Source organism: Charadrius vociferus, unplaced genomic scaffold, assembly GCF_000708025.1.
Source record: "Charadrius vociferus isolate BGI_N301 unplaced genomic scaffold, ASM70802v2 scaffold343, whole genome shotgun sequence".
NCBI lineage: Eukaryota > Metazoa > Chordata > Aves > Charadriiformes > Charadriidae > Charadrius > Charadrius vociferus.
The window spans coordinates 234,871-247,167 of NW_009647952.1; the positions used below are offsets into that span (position 1 = coordinate 234,871).

Here is a 12,297-nt window from a genome sequence, read left to right on the forward strand (position 1 = left end):
CACAAACAAATCAGTCAGAGTTTAGGACCCAGAGCCCTGTTTTAGTCTTACGGGATGTGACAGCTGACTGAAAATCAATGAAGTGTGATTTACAGAGCGTCATAATGAAGCAAGACAAGGCTCAAAAGGTGCTGCGTTGCTGTGCAGACTCATTTGTCTGCCTTGATTTTTAACTAGATTTTATTAATCCTCTATTAGGATGAGACCAATTTGCTTATGAAAACAAGAGATCAGATTTAAAGGAAAAGCCACAGTGGTGCCCATGGTTTGCCTAGTGCTCTTTTTGCTGTGTCTGAGCCACCCAGGTAAGTGCGATTTCTTCTTCTTCCAAGCTGAACTGCAGATGTTGAAGAATTTTTTTTTTTCTGCTGGCCAGTTAGCTGCTGCTTGCTGGGGCAAGGTAGATACTGGCTTCCCTTGGTCTTCTTGTTAACACTGACTAGCAAAAAAGGATTATATCAACTGCTGCCTTTGTATTGCAACCACAACCAGTTTGACAAGGTTTTAATAATTGGAATGGGGGAGTGGTCGCCGGGTAGAAGTTAAAAAAATCCTAAGCTCAGCTGTCAGTGCTACAGGGAGTTACGTGAGAATCTCGATCAACAGGAGAAAGACTGAAATGCTTCAGGTGAGCTGATGAAAGGCTAAGGGTCCTGTCTGTATTTCTCAGGGTGTTTTGCAAATTTGTATAGCAGACTCTCTGCCCCAGCACTCTTGCTCCTGCACCTGTGGGGAACTGCTCCTGGCATGGACCACAGAGAGAAACAGGAACCTGGGGGAGAGGGGAGATGGCAAACAGTGTGCAGTTACTTGTACATGAGGTAACCCGCTAGGGAGCTCCCCAACTTTTGCCTTGTCTGTGCATCATATGGTAAATTCAGGGATGCATCTGTCCTATGATGGCTTCTCTGTTTTTTCAAAGGCGGTGCTACTTTGTTCAGTGTTTTTGCCATGGCTTTATTTAATTTCATCATCAGATGGGGTTTGATCAAAGGAGCTGTTAGGTTATTTTTTTTTCTGCTTGATATGTCTTTCTTCTCATTAAATACTTTTGCTTTTAAACTGTCCTCCTGCAAATGCTGAGGCTATCTTATTAGCACCAGCATTGTTTCTTCTGGCTTTCTTCTTTGTGAGACTTGTCAAGTCCTTTTCACTCTTCTCTGTGGCTTCCCCAGCAGTTGAGAATGAACACATCCACCCCCCAAACCAGCTTTACCACCTCTATGCTATAACCTCTTGGAGCATTAGGACCCTTGGACTTTATGTGAGGTATGGGCACTGTTTTCCTATGAGGGAGTTCACGCACAGCCACGGACACTGTGCCCGTGGGGTGTGTGGTTGCATATGTGTGTGCAGGGAGTTATACTCAAATAAACCCAGGGCAATGTATTCCAGCATTAAGACAAAGCTGGTTTTGATTCTGCATGTTTTGGGGTCATGGATTTTTTTTTTTATTCAATGGCTTTCCTATTAAATTTCCCATGTTTAATAACCACGCACCCCTATGAACGTCCAAAAGGGAAAGTGAAAGGGCTGGGAGCCGGGGTCTCTGCAGAGACTCTTATGTGTCAGGGGATTAGACCACTGAGAGGGGAGACATATGTTCTTTCTCTTCTTTCAGTTGTGGATGCAATGCCTCTCTGGCATGTTTGGGCAGACAATCCAGCCTCCTAGGACAGACCCCAGTCTGTCCCCCATTTGCTGTGGTGGAGCTAGGGTTAGCCCTGGTGTGAGAATAAACCTTGGAGCAAGCAGAAGGGGCGTTTGTGGTTTCCTGGTTGGTAATAGCAGACCTAAGAGGTTTGTGACAAAGCAGCAAGACACAGGGTGGCTGCAGAGGTTGCTATAAACTGTATTGACAGCTGCATGAGCCTGCCTCTGGCTGTGGTGCAAAGCAGGTGGAAAGGAGTGTGAAAGCTCCCTCTGAGCAGCTGGCCTTCACCTCCCCAGGGTTTGGTAACCCCACCACAACTGCACATCCAACAACAGAGGACAAGCACAGCCTGTGCTAGAACATCTGACGGTAAAGTAATTGTTACCCTGTGAGTGGCAATCACTAGGCTTCAGAGTTTACGGCTTCTCAAAGAAGAATGGGCATTTACTGCGACTGGAAGTAGGGGGTGACAATGCTGCTTGAACCTTGTGCTATTCTGAGAGAATCCAAACTGCATTAGGGAGCAATTTTTTCCAATGGGAAGCTCTGGAGTGGCAGCAGGTTTTTGCTTCAGGCAGTCCTTCAGCTGTGCCGCTTCCTGCCAGGTCTCCCTCTGCGCATGGCCTCATATAGACCCCGCTGAGAGAGAGGAAGCTGCATGGCCTGTCTCACCCAGAAAAGCAGGAGCAGCTGCTGGGGGAAGGGGACACGGGCAGTGATAGTGGTCTGTGGTCACACCCTTTCCTCTGTGCATGTGGCAGAGCATTACCCTCTGCCTCTGGTTTCCTCTCTGAAGGGGTTGCTGGACTCAATGCCCTTTCCTCTCTCCCCATGGCACAGGAACCCTGCCAGGGGCTGCCTTACCTTTGATGTTTGCTGCACAGCGTGTGAGCCCCTCAACTGTGCCCTGCTGCCAGGGCTCTCCCATCATCCTGTCCTTGCACCATCCCTCGGTTGCAACTCTCTGCCTGCAGACCACTCCTGCACCTAATGGTTGGCAATCCAGACACAGGTGTCCTGCTCACACTGGGGCTGGCAGTGCACAGGTGGTGAGGGAACAAAGTGGGCCGTGGGCAGTGTCCTGTGAGGTCCTCTTCAACTGCTGGCACAGCAATATTGTCTGTGTCCCCCATGGCACAGGGCTGATCAGGACAAGGTCCTTTTTCCTCCATTGTGCCTTTGAAGAGAGGTGAAACCCTTCTTATACTTGGGTGCTCTGTGCGTGCAAAAGGGAAGAGGTGGAGGTCATGTCAGGACCTCAGCATCACAGAGAGTGAGGCTGGCATTTGGGAAAGGATGAAAGGTCTGAACTGCCTTTCCCCTATCATGGTAGCAGGGGGAAGGGGGACTGTGGTGGCAGGGACTGGGGGAGTCCCAAGTCTTACAGTTACAGACCATGATGGCCCCGTGCTTGGCTGTGGGCAGACCTGGGCCTGGCTGCATCATCCAGTTTCTTCTGCTGCCAGATGGAGCTCCTTTTACTTTTTGCTCTGCTGATGCTGTTGCCCACCCAATCCACCCCCCAGGTGGGAGAATTCACCTTTCTTACCAATTTGCTGCTATCCCTGGTTGACCCCAGAAGTAGGATTCATTTCCAAGTGCTGCAGAAGGCTCCCTCAGATTTGGCTTGCAGGCCCTGTAGCTTCCACTACCACTCCAATCCTTGTGTGGGGCAGCCTCCATTTCAGAGACATCATACAAACTGACCAAATTCAAGTGAAATCCCTGAAATGCTGACAGTGTATTGCTGCTGTTTCTAGCTGCAAGCCAACCAGCCAGGGATTGCCCCACAGTGACCAGATTTCCCCTGTGGCCCCAGCTCTCTTTGGTCCACCACAGGTATCTGAAAAAACAGAACTCTTTGTCAGAACGACATTTATTGGGCTGGATATTTGCTACTCAAGAATGAAAGGGAACAACTGATGCTGTGACCCTGCAGATCTTTGAAGAATAATAAACAAGATAGACAGGGCAAGTATGTTGACTCAAGACAAAACAGCCACAGAAAACAGAAACCTCATACAAAGTCATCACTGCTCTGGTTCAATGATTTTTTTTGTATGTGAGTTGGGCTTGGGCCGTCTTGCCTTCCCATCCCCTCCCCCTGGCTCTGCTGAGAGTCTGTGCATCTGAATTCCTACAGATTTTACTGACAAGAGCTGCGCAAAGATGAATTTGACTCACATCATCACTCTGCCTCATTTCTTCAGGTTGTGTCATTCTCCACGTCTGCTTTCTGTCATCCCTCCACTCTCTGTTGCTCTCTTCCAGATGTCACTGCCTTCAGTTCAATTGCTGAAAATGAAGACGCACTCCTCAAACACTTATTTCAAGGCTATCAGAAATGGGTCCGCCCTGTGGAAAACTCCAATGACACCATCAAAGTCCTTTTTGGATTAAAGATATCACAGCTTGTGGATGTGGTAAGTGTTGTGTTGGGCTTGGTAAAACATCCCTTTTGTTATAGAGAGTCGTTCATCCACCTGGGAGGGCTGGTAACGACATTAGCTTTTGCCTCCTGACTCATGAAATGAGAAGTGATGGTCAGGCAACAAAATGCTAAGCCTGATTCAGCTCTGATACAACCTCCTGCCCCATGCACAGCATGGGCTTGTTTATTAAATACTTATTTTGCAGCAAACCTGAAGGTCCTTTTTTCCCCACTGTTCTCAGGGAATAAGGCCTTATTGCATCAGGTGTTAATCAAAGAGTCCATGCTAGACAGTTGCTGGTGCCTAAATTTGCAATTTAAAGACAAGGCAGATACAGGACAAAGGTGAGGAAAGGTAGAGCTGGTTAGATGTTGTTCACTCTAAGCAAGCTTGCATCCAGGCCAAAGGCAGCTCATATCTGGACTCAGTTGACCACTCAGATAAAACACTAGAGGCAAAACAGACAATCCCATGGTTTTGCCCATGTGGAAAGTTTCCCTTTCCTTTCCCCTCCATCACTGCAATGCACAGTGGAATTTGCACAGCGCCCAGAGGTACCCATACAACAGTGTGCTCCTTGCATCCCCTGGACCCTGGCAGTGTCCCCTCATGCCATGGAAGGCAGACTCTAATTTTGTGTTTTATTTTCATGTTCAGGATAATGTTTCACGTTGTATCTTCCCAAACTCACCCCAGCTTGAGTAGTGTGGGGAGATGAGCCATCCTGTGAGCCCACAGCTCTGTGTGTCCTGAACCCGCTTGCCGGCTGAGCCCTGCTGCTTCCCTGCCCTTTGGCATCTGATGCCTTTAGGCTGCTGTGAAATGCCAGACCTCAGTTTTCTAGCCTCAGGAACTCCCAGCGAGAGCACGGACAGCACCTAGAAAGTCAGTTCACTTCCCCCAACAATGACTGAAGAGCACAGGCCCATGGGGAAACAGGACCATAGGGATCTTCTCTGCTTGGCACAGGGTTGGACTCAGCAGGCATAGGGTCTGTTTCTGCTGTTTGTTTTGGTATTGCAATCTTTTCTACCTTGTGTCACCCTAGGATGAGAAGAATCAGCTGATGACAACCAACGTATGGCTGAAGCAGGTAAATTGGACTGAATCAGACCTCCCTGTTCATTGCAGGGCTGCTGAGCTGAGTGGCCATCCCAGCCTTCTGCCCACTGTGCCATCCATCCCCTTTCATGAAGTCAAGTGGCCAGAAAAAAGCAGCACAATGTTACTTTGCCTGAAGATTTTCCATTACTCCTTTCACTTCAGCAAATGCATAAAGGGGCAGAAAGGCAGGTAGATGGGCCTTTAGGAAATAGGGTACCCTTTTCTCCTGGTCTGCACCCCAGCTGTGCACTGAAGCCAGCTGTATTTCAGGGAAACTACATCTCCAATACTGCAGTGGCTGTGTGTGCCCTGAGGGACTATTCTGTCTCAGACTTAGAGGTCACTCAAGTACTGTCTCTCTTGCCAGAGCTAAGAGCGGTGCGCCTCAGATAGATTTCTTCTTGAGCATAAGTAAAGAGAAAGAAAAGCCCAGCATGTTACTCCCCCTAAAATTAAAATCTATGGCAAGTTAATCAGATCTCTCTAACATAATTGCTTCTAGAAGTGACAATAATTTATACAAATGGGGGAAAGGTGCAAGTTGAACTGTTAGGTCTCTTTCCTTTCTTCTTCACTCCTGAAAAGCACTGCATTTGGTTTAGATTACATTGCACCATTTTATTGACCTTGTGACAATTATTTTAAGCCTCTCAGACATGTGAATATCTATAAACATGTCAGCTGATCCTAGGTAGAGGACATAAAACACAAACTCTACTTGAAATGATGCCATGGGAAGTGGTTACCAGGGATCACTGGGCTGGTGGAGGAGAAATGTGGCTCAGTTTTTGTTCATGGTCTGGTACCTGTAGTGCTGCAGTGAGTGTGAGCTTCTGGGTGGAGCAGGACCCCTAAAGGATGTATGGACATTATATGCAAAGACAGTCTCTCCCTTGAGGAGGGAGAAGCCCAAGCTTCCCCTTGCTGTAGAGAAGACAGGAATTTTCCCTTTTGCTGTGGAAATTTGCCGCTGATCTGAATCCAACTGCTGAGAGCCTACCCTGAAAGAGCTGCGGTGTTAAATTTTCCCCACTTTCAGCTGCAATTGCAGAACCCCTCCTGTGCTATGGGACAGATCTTGGCTTCCTTAATCTGAGTAGCTACTTGGGCAGACAGCAGAGCCATTCTACAAAGGTAACTCCTCATCCTTGTCTGTTCTCTCCCCATTCCCATCCTCTCTCCTTGCAGTATGCAGTACCTACCTCCTCCTGCAAGTCCAAGCCCTGCAGTCTGCAGGTGTAACATCAAAACACTTCACCCTCCTCCTTCTCTCTGTTCCTGCTAGTGTCCCCAGAAAGATTTTACAGCCCTTTGCAGTCTTTGACAGAATAGTCCTGGGTCTGACTGTCTCCTTCTTGTGGAGCCTGTGTCACCACTCTTGCTGTGGGAAGTCAGGTTCTGCTGCAGGTTACTCCAAACATGCTGCAGGAGGTAGCGACATGCCACCATTCACTCATTGCCTCTTGGGTGCAGGGGAGGATGAGGATGAAGGGGAAGCCACTTTATCTGATCCTTCCTCCTCATGGTGTGGCTAAAGAAGGACCTGCCAAGGAGTCTGCACTATAAACATGCAGATTTCTCTAAAGGCCTTTCGAGACTGTGCTCAGTTTTTAGCCAAGACAGCTCCCTAGGGTAACTCAGCACTGTACTTTGTGACTTAATTATGTGCATGCAGGCAGACATACAAGCTGCAAAGGAGCTTTTAGCAGTTGCTGAGAAAGTATCTGGGTTCGAGCAAACTATGGAGTCTAGGAGCAAAGGTTGAGAATCTGGGTCCGGTGTTTCTTGGTCCACTTGCTATGGGTTAAGCCCTTAAGGCCAGAGATAGGAATTTGGCAGAACTGGAGGAAGGGGAGAGCAATGGGAAGGGCTGGAGCATCTTGGAAGAAAGGAAGAAGAGGAAAGGGCTTTTCGTATCTGCTTCTACAGTTCGTGTCTGCATAGCCCATAGGGAGATTCCCATTTTCAACTGAACATCTTAAAAGTCTGTACACAATCTATTTTCTGCTCTACTAAGAAGACATACAACCATTTGCCTTGCAGACATGAAAGAGCGCTTTAGCTGAGAGAGAAATCAATGCAGAGCAGGGGGGAGGGAGGAGTATTGCAGATGCAGCAAAACCCCAGGCCAACAGGCTTCTTCAATTCAACTCCAGAGGGCTGATTATATCACCAGGTGGCTCACAGGGTATTTACTTCTGTTGTGTTAGGGCAGGCGATGAGCTAACTGTGTTGGTTACTTCTGTCAGCATAACAGGTGTGCTTCCAGCCTAAGCCCCCTTGCACCTATTACAGGAGGTGTCCAGGACACATGAGTCTGTGCCCACCTAATAGCCCAGGCTGTTATACCCATCCACAGAGAAAAGTTCACGTTAAAAGTGGTATGCTCTGTCCTTGCTGCGGAGGCTAAGGGCAGCAATGTTCCCTCTTCTCTTTCCACATCTGAACAGCTCCCATCCCTCCTTCATCAGCAGGAGGAGCCAGGGGTGGAGGGCTGTGTCTGATAGCTGACATCAGCCGTTTGGGCAGTTCAGAGAGTAGGTCCATATCCCTTCTGGTGCAGGTAGTGGGGCCATTAATCCTGCCACGGTATCACCCTGGGCAACTGCCTCCTTTGCTTGTGCCTTTGGCCAGATTTTAGGAGGGGTCTAGCAGTCACCTGCCCATGACCTTGGGCACCATCACTTTGCTGCACCTGGAGCAGGAAGACACTTGTTCTCACTGTCTGTTTCTAGGACTCTACTGAGGCTCTGGGTTGCTATCACACTGTAAAGGACTGCAGTAACAACTGTCTGTAGGTAGAGCCATGAAAAGCATGTGGAATCAAAGAAGTGGTTGAGTCACCATCCCTGGAGGCATTCAAAAGATGTGTAGATGTGGTGCTTAGGGACATGGTTTTGTGGTGGACTCAGCAGTGTTAGGGTAATGGTTCAACTCAATGATCTTAAAGGTCTTTTCCAACCTAAATGATTCTATGATCCTATGATTCTCAGTAAGAGGGGAACAATACAGTAGGAGAAGAAGCAGAGAATATAACTTTTTGGTTCATCCTTGAGTTACGGAGGAAATTGCCTAGAGAAGGCTGAGGCCCCACATCCCTGGGGAGCTCTTAGTGCTGGAGCTTAATGGAAAACCTTTCATCTTCTGCTTCTTGGTATTGACCACAGTCTGCAGCTCTTGCTTCCTCTCGCTGCTATTCCTGTGGGCAAATGAAAGCCCCCATCAATAATGAATGGGAATCAGAAAGCTGCTTTTCCACTGCATCTCTGTGGAAACCTCCAGGTTGCTAGAGCCACTTTGCCAAGATCTCCCCATGTGAAAAACAAAAAAAGGAGAGAAAAATTATTCTGGAGTTCAGTGTGATGAAAATCAATGGGACTCACCCTGCTTTTGCTCCTTTAGTGTTATCTCTTCAGGACTGTAACCAAATGCTTTACAATAGCATCATATTATTTTTCTTGCAATAGGGTGCAGGTCTTTCTCATGAAATAACAGTGATTTGGTTTGCATGGACAGTGTACAGATATGAGCTGGTTTATTCCGTTCACTGAAAAAAGCCAAATTTCTGCTGAAAAGCCATTGGAGGCCACCTCTCTCACTCGTGTAGTAGTAGTCATGCCAGCAGGCACTTCTATGTGGGCAGTGCCAGCCAAAACCACCATGGGCTGCTTCTCAGAGGGAAGAAGAGGTGCCATTCCCAAGGGGAGTGGCTCATTCCCTCTGGACTACCCCGAGGTGGGCTGGGCAGGGTGGTGAGTGAAGTGAGAATCAAGTGCTCTCAGGGAGTTTCTGCCTTGAGGTTGCCTGCAAAGGGGTGGGTTGCTGGGGCCTACCTGTGTCTGGAGGGGCAGTGCTTGTGGGGATTAACATCTTCCAGCAATGCCTGCCTGGTATCCTCTCTGCAGCTGAGCAGTCTTACCCCAAGCTCTGCCCATTGTGCTGTGCAATGCAGTCCCTCTGAGGCAGGCGGTGGGAGAAGGAATGAGCCTGTTTTGTATGAGTGGGCAGAGGATTCTGTTGGCTTGTTACAGGAATGGATCGACCACAAGCTCTCCTGGAATCCAGAGGAATACGGTGGGATCACTGCCATCCGTGTCCCCTCTGAGTCCCTGTGGCTTCCTGACATTGTTTTGTTTGAAAAGTGAGTAGCACGGTGCCTCACTCTGGGCTTAGGCCAGAGCTTGGTCAAGGTATGTCAGCCACCATGAAGCCTGCACGTGCTGTCAGAAGGTGTCTTCTTTAGGCAGTATGAATGGTGGCTTCCTTTGTGCTCCAGGTGATGGGTAGAAAGCAGAGCTGTGAGGGGGTAGGACTGGAGCAAATGTAGTCCTGAACTTGGTATTGTTTCTTCCTGTCCAATTGCCAGTGCTGATGGACGTTTTGAAGGATCCCTGATGACCAAAGTCATAGTGAAGTACAATGGGGTCGTGACCTGGACGCCGCCGGCCAGTTATAAGAGCTCCTGCACAATGGATGTGACCTTCTTCCCCTTCGACAGGCAGAACTGCTCCATGAAGTTTGGGTCATGGACATATGATGGCAGTATGGTGGACTTGATTTTAGTGGATGAAAATGTAGACAGGAAAGACTTCTTTGATAATGGGGAGTGGGAGATCTTAAATGCCAAAGGTATGAAAGGCAACAGGAAGGACGGGCTGTACACTTACCCATTTGTCACTTACTCTTTTGTGTTGAGACGCCTTCCACTGTTTTACACTCTTTTCTTAATAATCCCTTGTCTGGGATTGTCTTTTCTAACTGTCCTGGTGTTTTACCTGCCTTCAGATGAAGGAGAAAAGCTTTCATTGTCTACTTCAGTCCTAGTCTCCCTCACTGTTTTCCTTTTAGTGATTGAGGAAATAATCCCTTCTTCTTCCAAAGTCATTCCTCTGATCGGTGAGTATCTTCTGTTCATCATGATTTTTGTGACCCTCTCTATCATTGTGACTGTGTTTGTTATCAATGTCCACCATCGCTCCTCAGCAACTTACCATCCCATGGCTCCCTGGGTTAAAAGACTCTTCCTCCAAAAGTTGCCTCAGCTGCTCTGCATGAAGGGCCATGTAGATCGTTACTCATTCTCAGAGACTGAAGAAAAGGAAACCACCTTGAAATCAAAGCTCCCAGGGAAGCAGAAACACAAGCAAGTGAAAGACGGAGAAAAAATTATTATTGACTTTCTGGAAAAGGCAGCCGACTCCATTCGATACATTTCCAGGCATGTTAAAAAGGAGCATTTCATCAGACAGGTAGGTGAAGGGAGCGCGAGGAGGGACCACAGTTTCCTTGCAAGCAATGACTTCCGAACTCTTACCTTTTCCACATGCCTTTCTCTTTGCCTCTTCCTCCTGCTCTCATCTGAGACACATCCTGGGAGCTTCCCCTGCTTGATGAATAATATGCTTTTTGGGAAAACAGTTCAAGGAGAACTGTATTGTGCTGTGAGTTCCCACTCTTCACAGACTCAAGAGGCTACAGCAGCCTCTCCTGGAGGAATTCTTCTTTTGTGATTATTTGAATAATCTTGTCTTGTTTAAGTTGGTGATAGGCATGAATCTGGAAAACCTCTGAACTGTCACACGTTCTGAAATTGTATCTTTCACAACACTTAAAGGCAGGCTCTACAGCAGTTGCTAGGTCTCAGTCCTGGCCTCCCAGTGACTATACACAGTGTAGGTGTCCTGTTTTGAGTGGAGGCCTTCTGGATTTTCACTAACATCTGTTCAGATTAAACCCTAACTACCACCTTTCTCCTCCCAGCAATCTGCCTGGCTATTGCAATAGCAAATTACTGTGTGCATAAACAATGCATCTCATGCGAGGGTAGGACAGCAGAGAAATGCACCTAGCAGCATATGGAAAGACAAAAACTTCTGTTAGCACCCTCCTAGCAAAAGCCAGGGCTTTGTTCCAACTGTGCTGGGAGGACTTCAGCAAAAAGATGACTAGTAATTCAAACATGCAGTACATGAGCATATAGAGTCCATAACTGGTTGAAGCTGAAATAATTTTTAATAAAAAAAGTCCCTAGAACTGCTTTTCTAAATAGCTCTTTTGTGTGTTCAGAGTTGTGCCAGTACTCACAATGCAAATTTCCCCTCCTGAATGCGCACAATCCGAGCCAACAGAGCACTTAAGCAAACACAAGCCAAAGGGACCACTTGTACTGGAAGCAGTGTCTGTGTGTGCTGTGCTGAAGTGGTCCTGGCACAGTCCTAAAGTGCTGTGCTAGAGCCAGGCCCTGGCACTTCAAGGGAAATGCAGTTCTGTGAAAAGAAATCCAGTTCATTATAAAGCCATCTTTAAGCTTGAGTCTGTAAACTTTCACATATGCACTTAGCTAAAAGCTTTTGCACGGGCGAAAAGAAGTCTGATTACCATGTGCATAAAACTATGGAATTGTTTTGGTGTTTTGAGTGACTTGCAGCTATGGGTACTGAAAAGGTGATCCATACCAGTTTTAGGATACAGCACACTACAAACTTCTAATTTCACAAACAGACTTTTGGAGCTGACATATACGTAGCAGTATCAACAAAGTTCTGGGCTCATTAATGTTTCTGTTTGTTCTCCCTCTCTCCTTCCCAGGTTGTCCAAGACTGGAAATTTGTAGCTCAGGTCCTGGATCGTATCTTCCTGTGGTTATTTCTGGTGGTGTCAGTGATGGGTTCCGTTCTCATCTTTACCCCTGCGTTACAGATGTGGCTGAATAGCACTTTGTAGAAAACACTCCCATAGTAGCCTATAACAAGTACAATGCCAAGAGATGGTGGTGCTTTTGAGGTTAGTCTCTGTTGTACAGGATGGCAAGCAACAGCCAGAATGAGGGAAGGTGATGGTAACAGTGGGCATTGACTAGTGTTTTCTATCTTCATATAACTCTACCAGTTACAGATTTGGCTGAGAGCAGAGAAGGGCTTGGTGTGCAGCCAAGTCCTAAAGTGAATTGGGGTTGCACAGCTGGGTTGTAAGTATTTTACTAGTAGCTTGGTTATATTACAATAAAAGCCAAGATTATTAGTTAAAATTTGAAATAGTACTTCTGGCACAATGATTATGCTTAAGAGGCAGATCTGTCAGTTAAAATGCTACTTTATGAAAGAAGTT

The 12,297-nt window shown here is 47.2% G+C and overlaps 1 protein-coding gene across 1 annotated transcript; it reads left to right on the forward strand.

Annotated features, from left to right (window-relative positions):
• The first annotated feature begins 262 nt into the window (after nucleotides 1-262).
• CHRNB3 (cholinergic receptor, nicotinic, beta 3 (neuronal)) lies at nucleotides 263-12,297 on the forward strand. The gene is made up of 6 exons (XM_009883300.1): nucleotides 263-305; nucleotides 3,926-4,077; nucleotides 5,135-5,179; nucleotides 9,222-9,331; nucleotides 9,557-10,439; nucleotides 11,779-12,297. Exons 1-6 carry the CDS (start codon nucleotides 263-265, stop codon nucleotides 11,911-11,913), a joined length of 1,368 nt encoding a protein of 455 aa, XP_009881602.1. The 3' UTR covers nucleotides 11,914-12,297.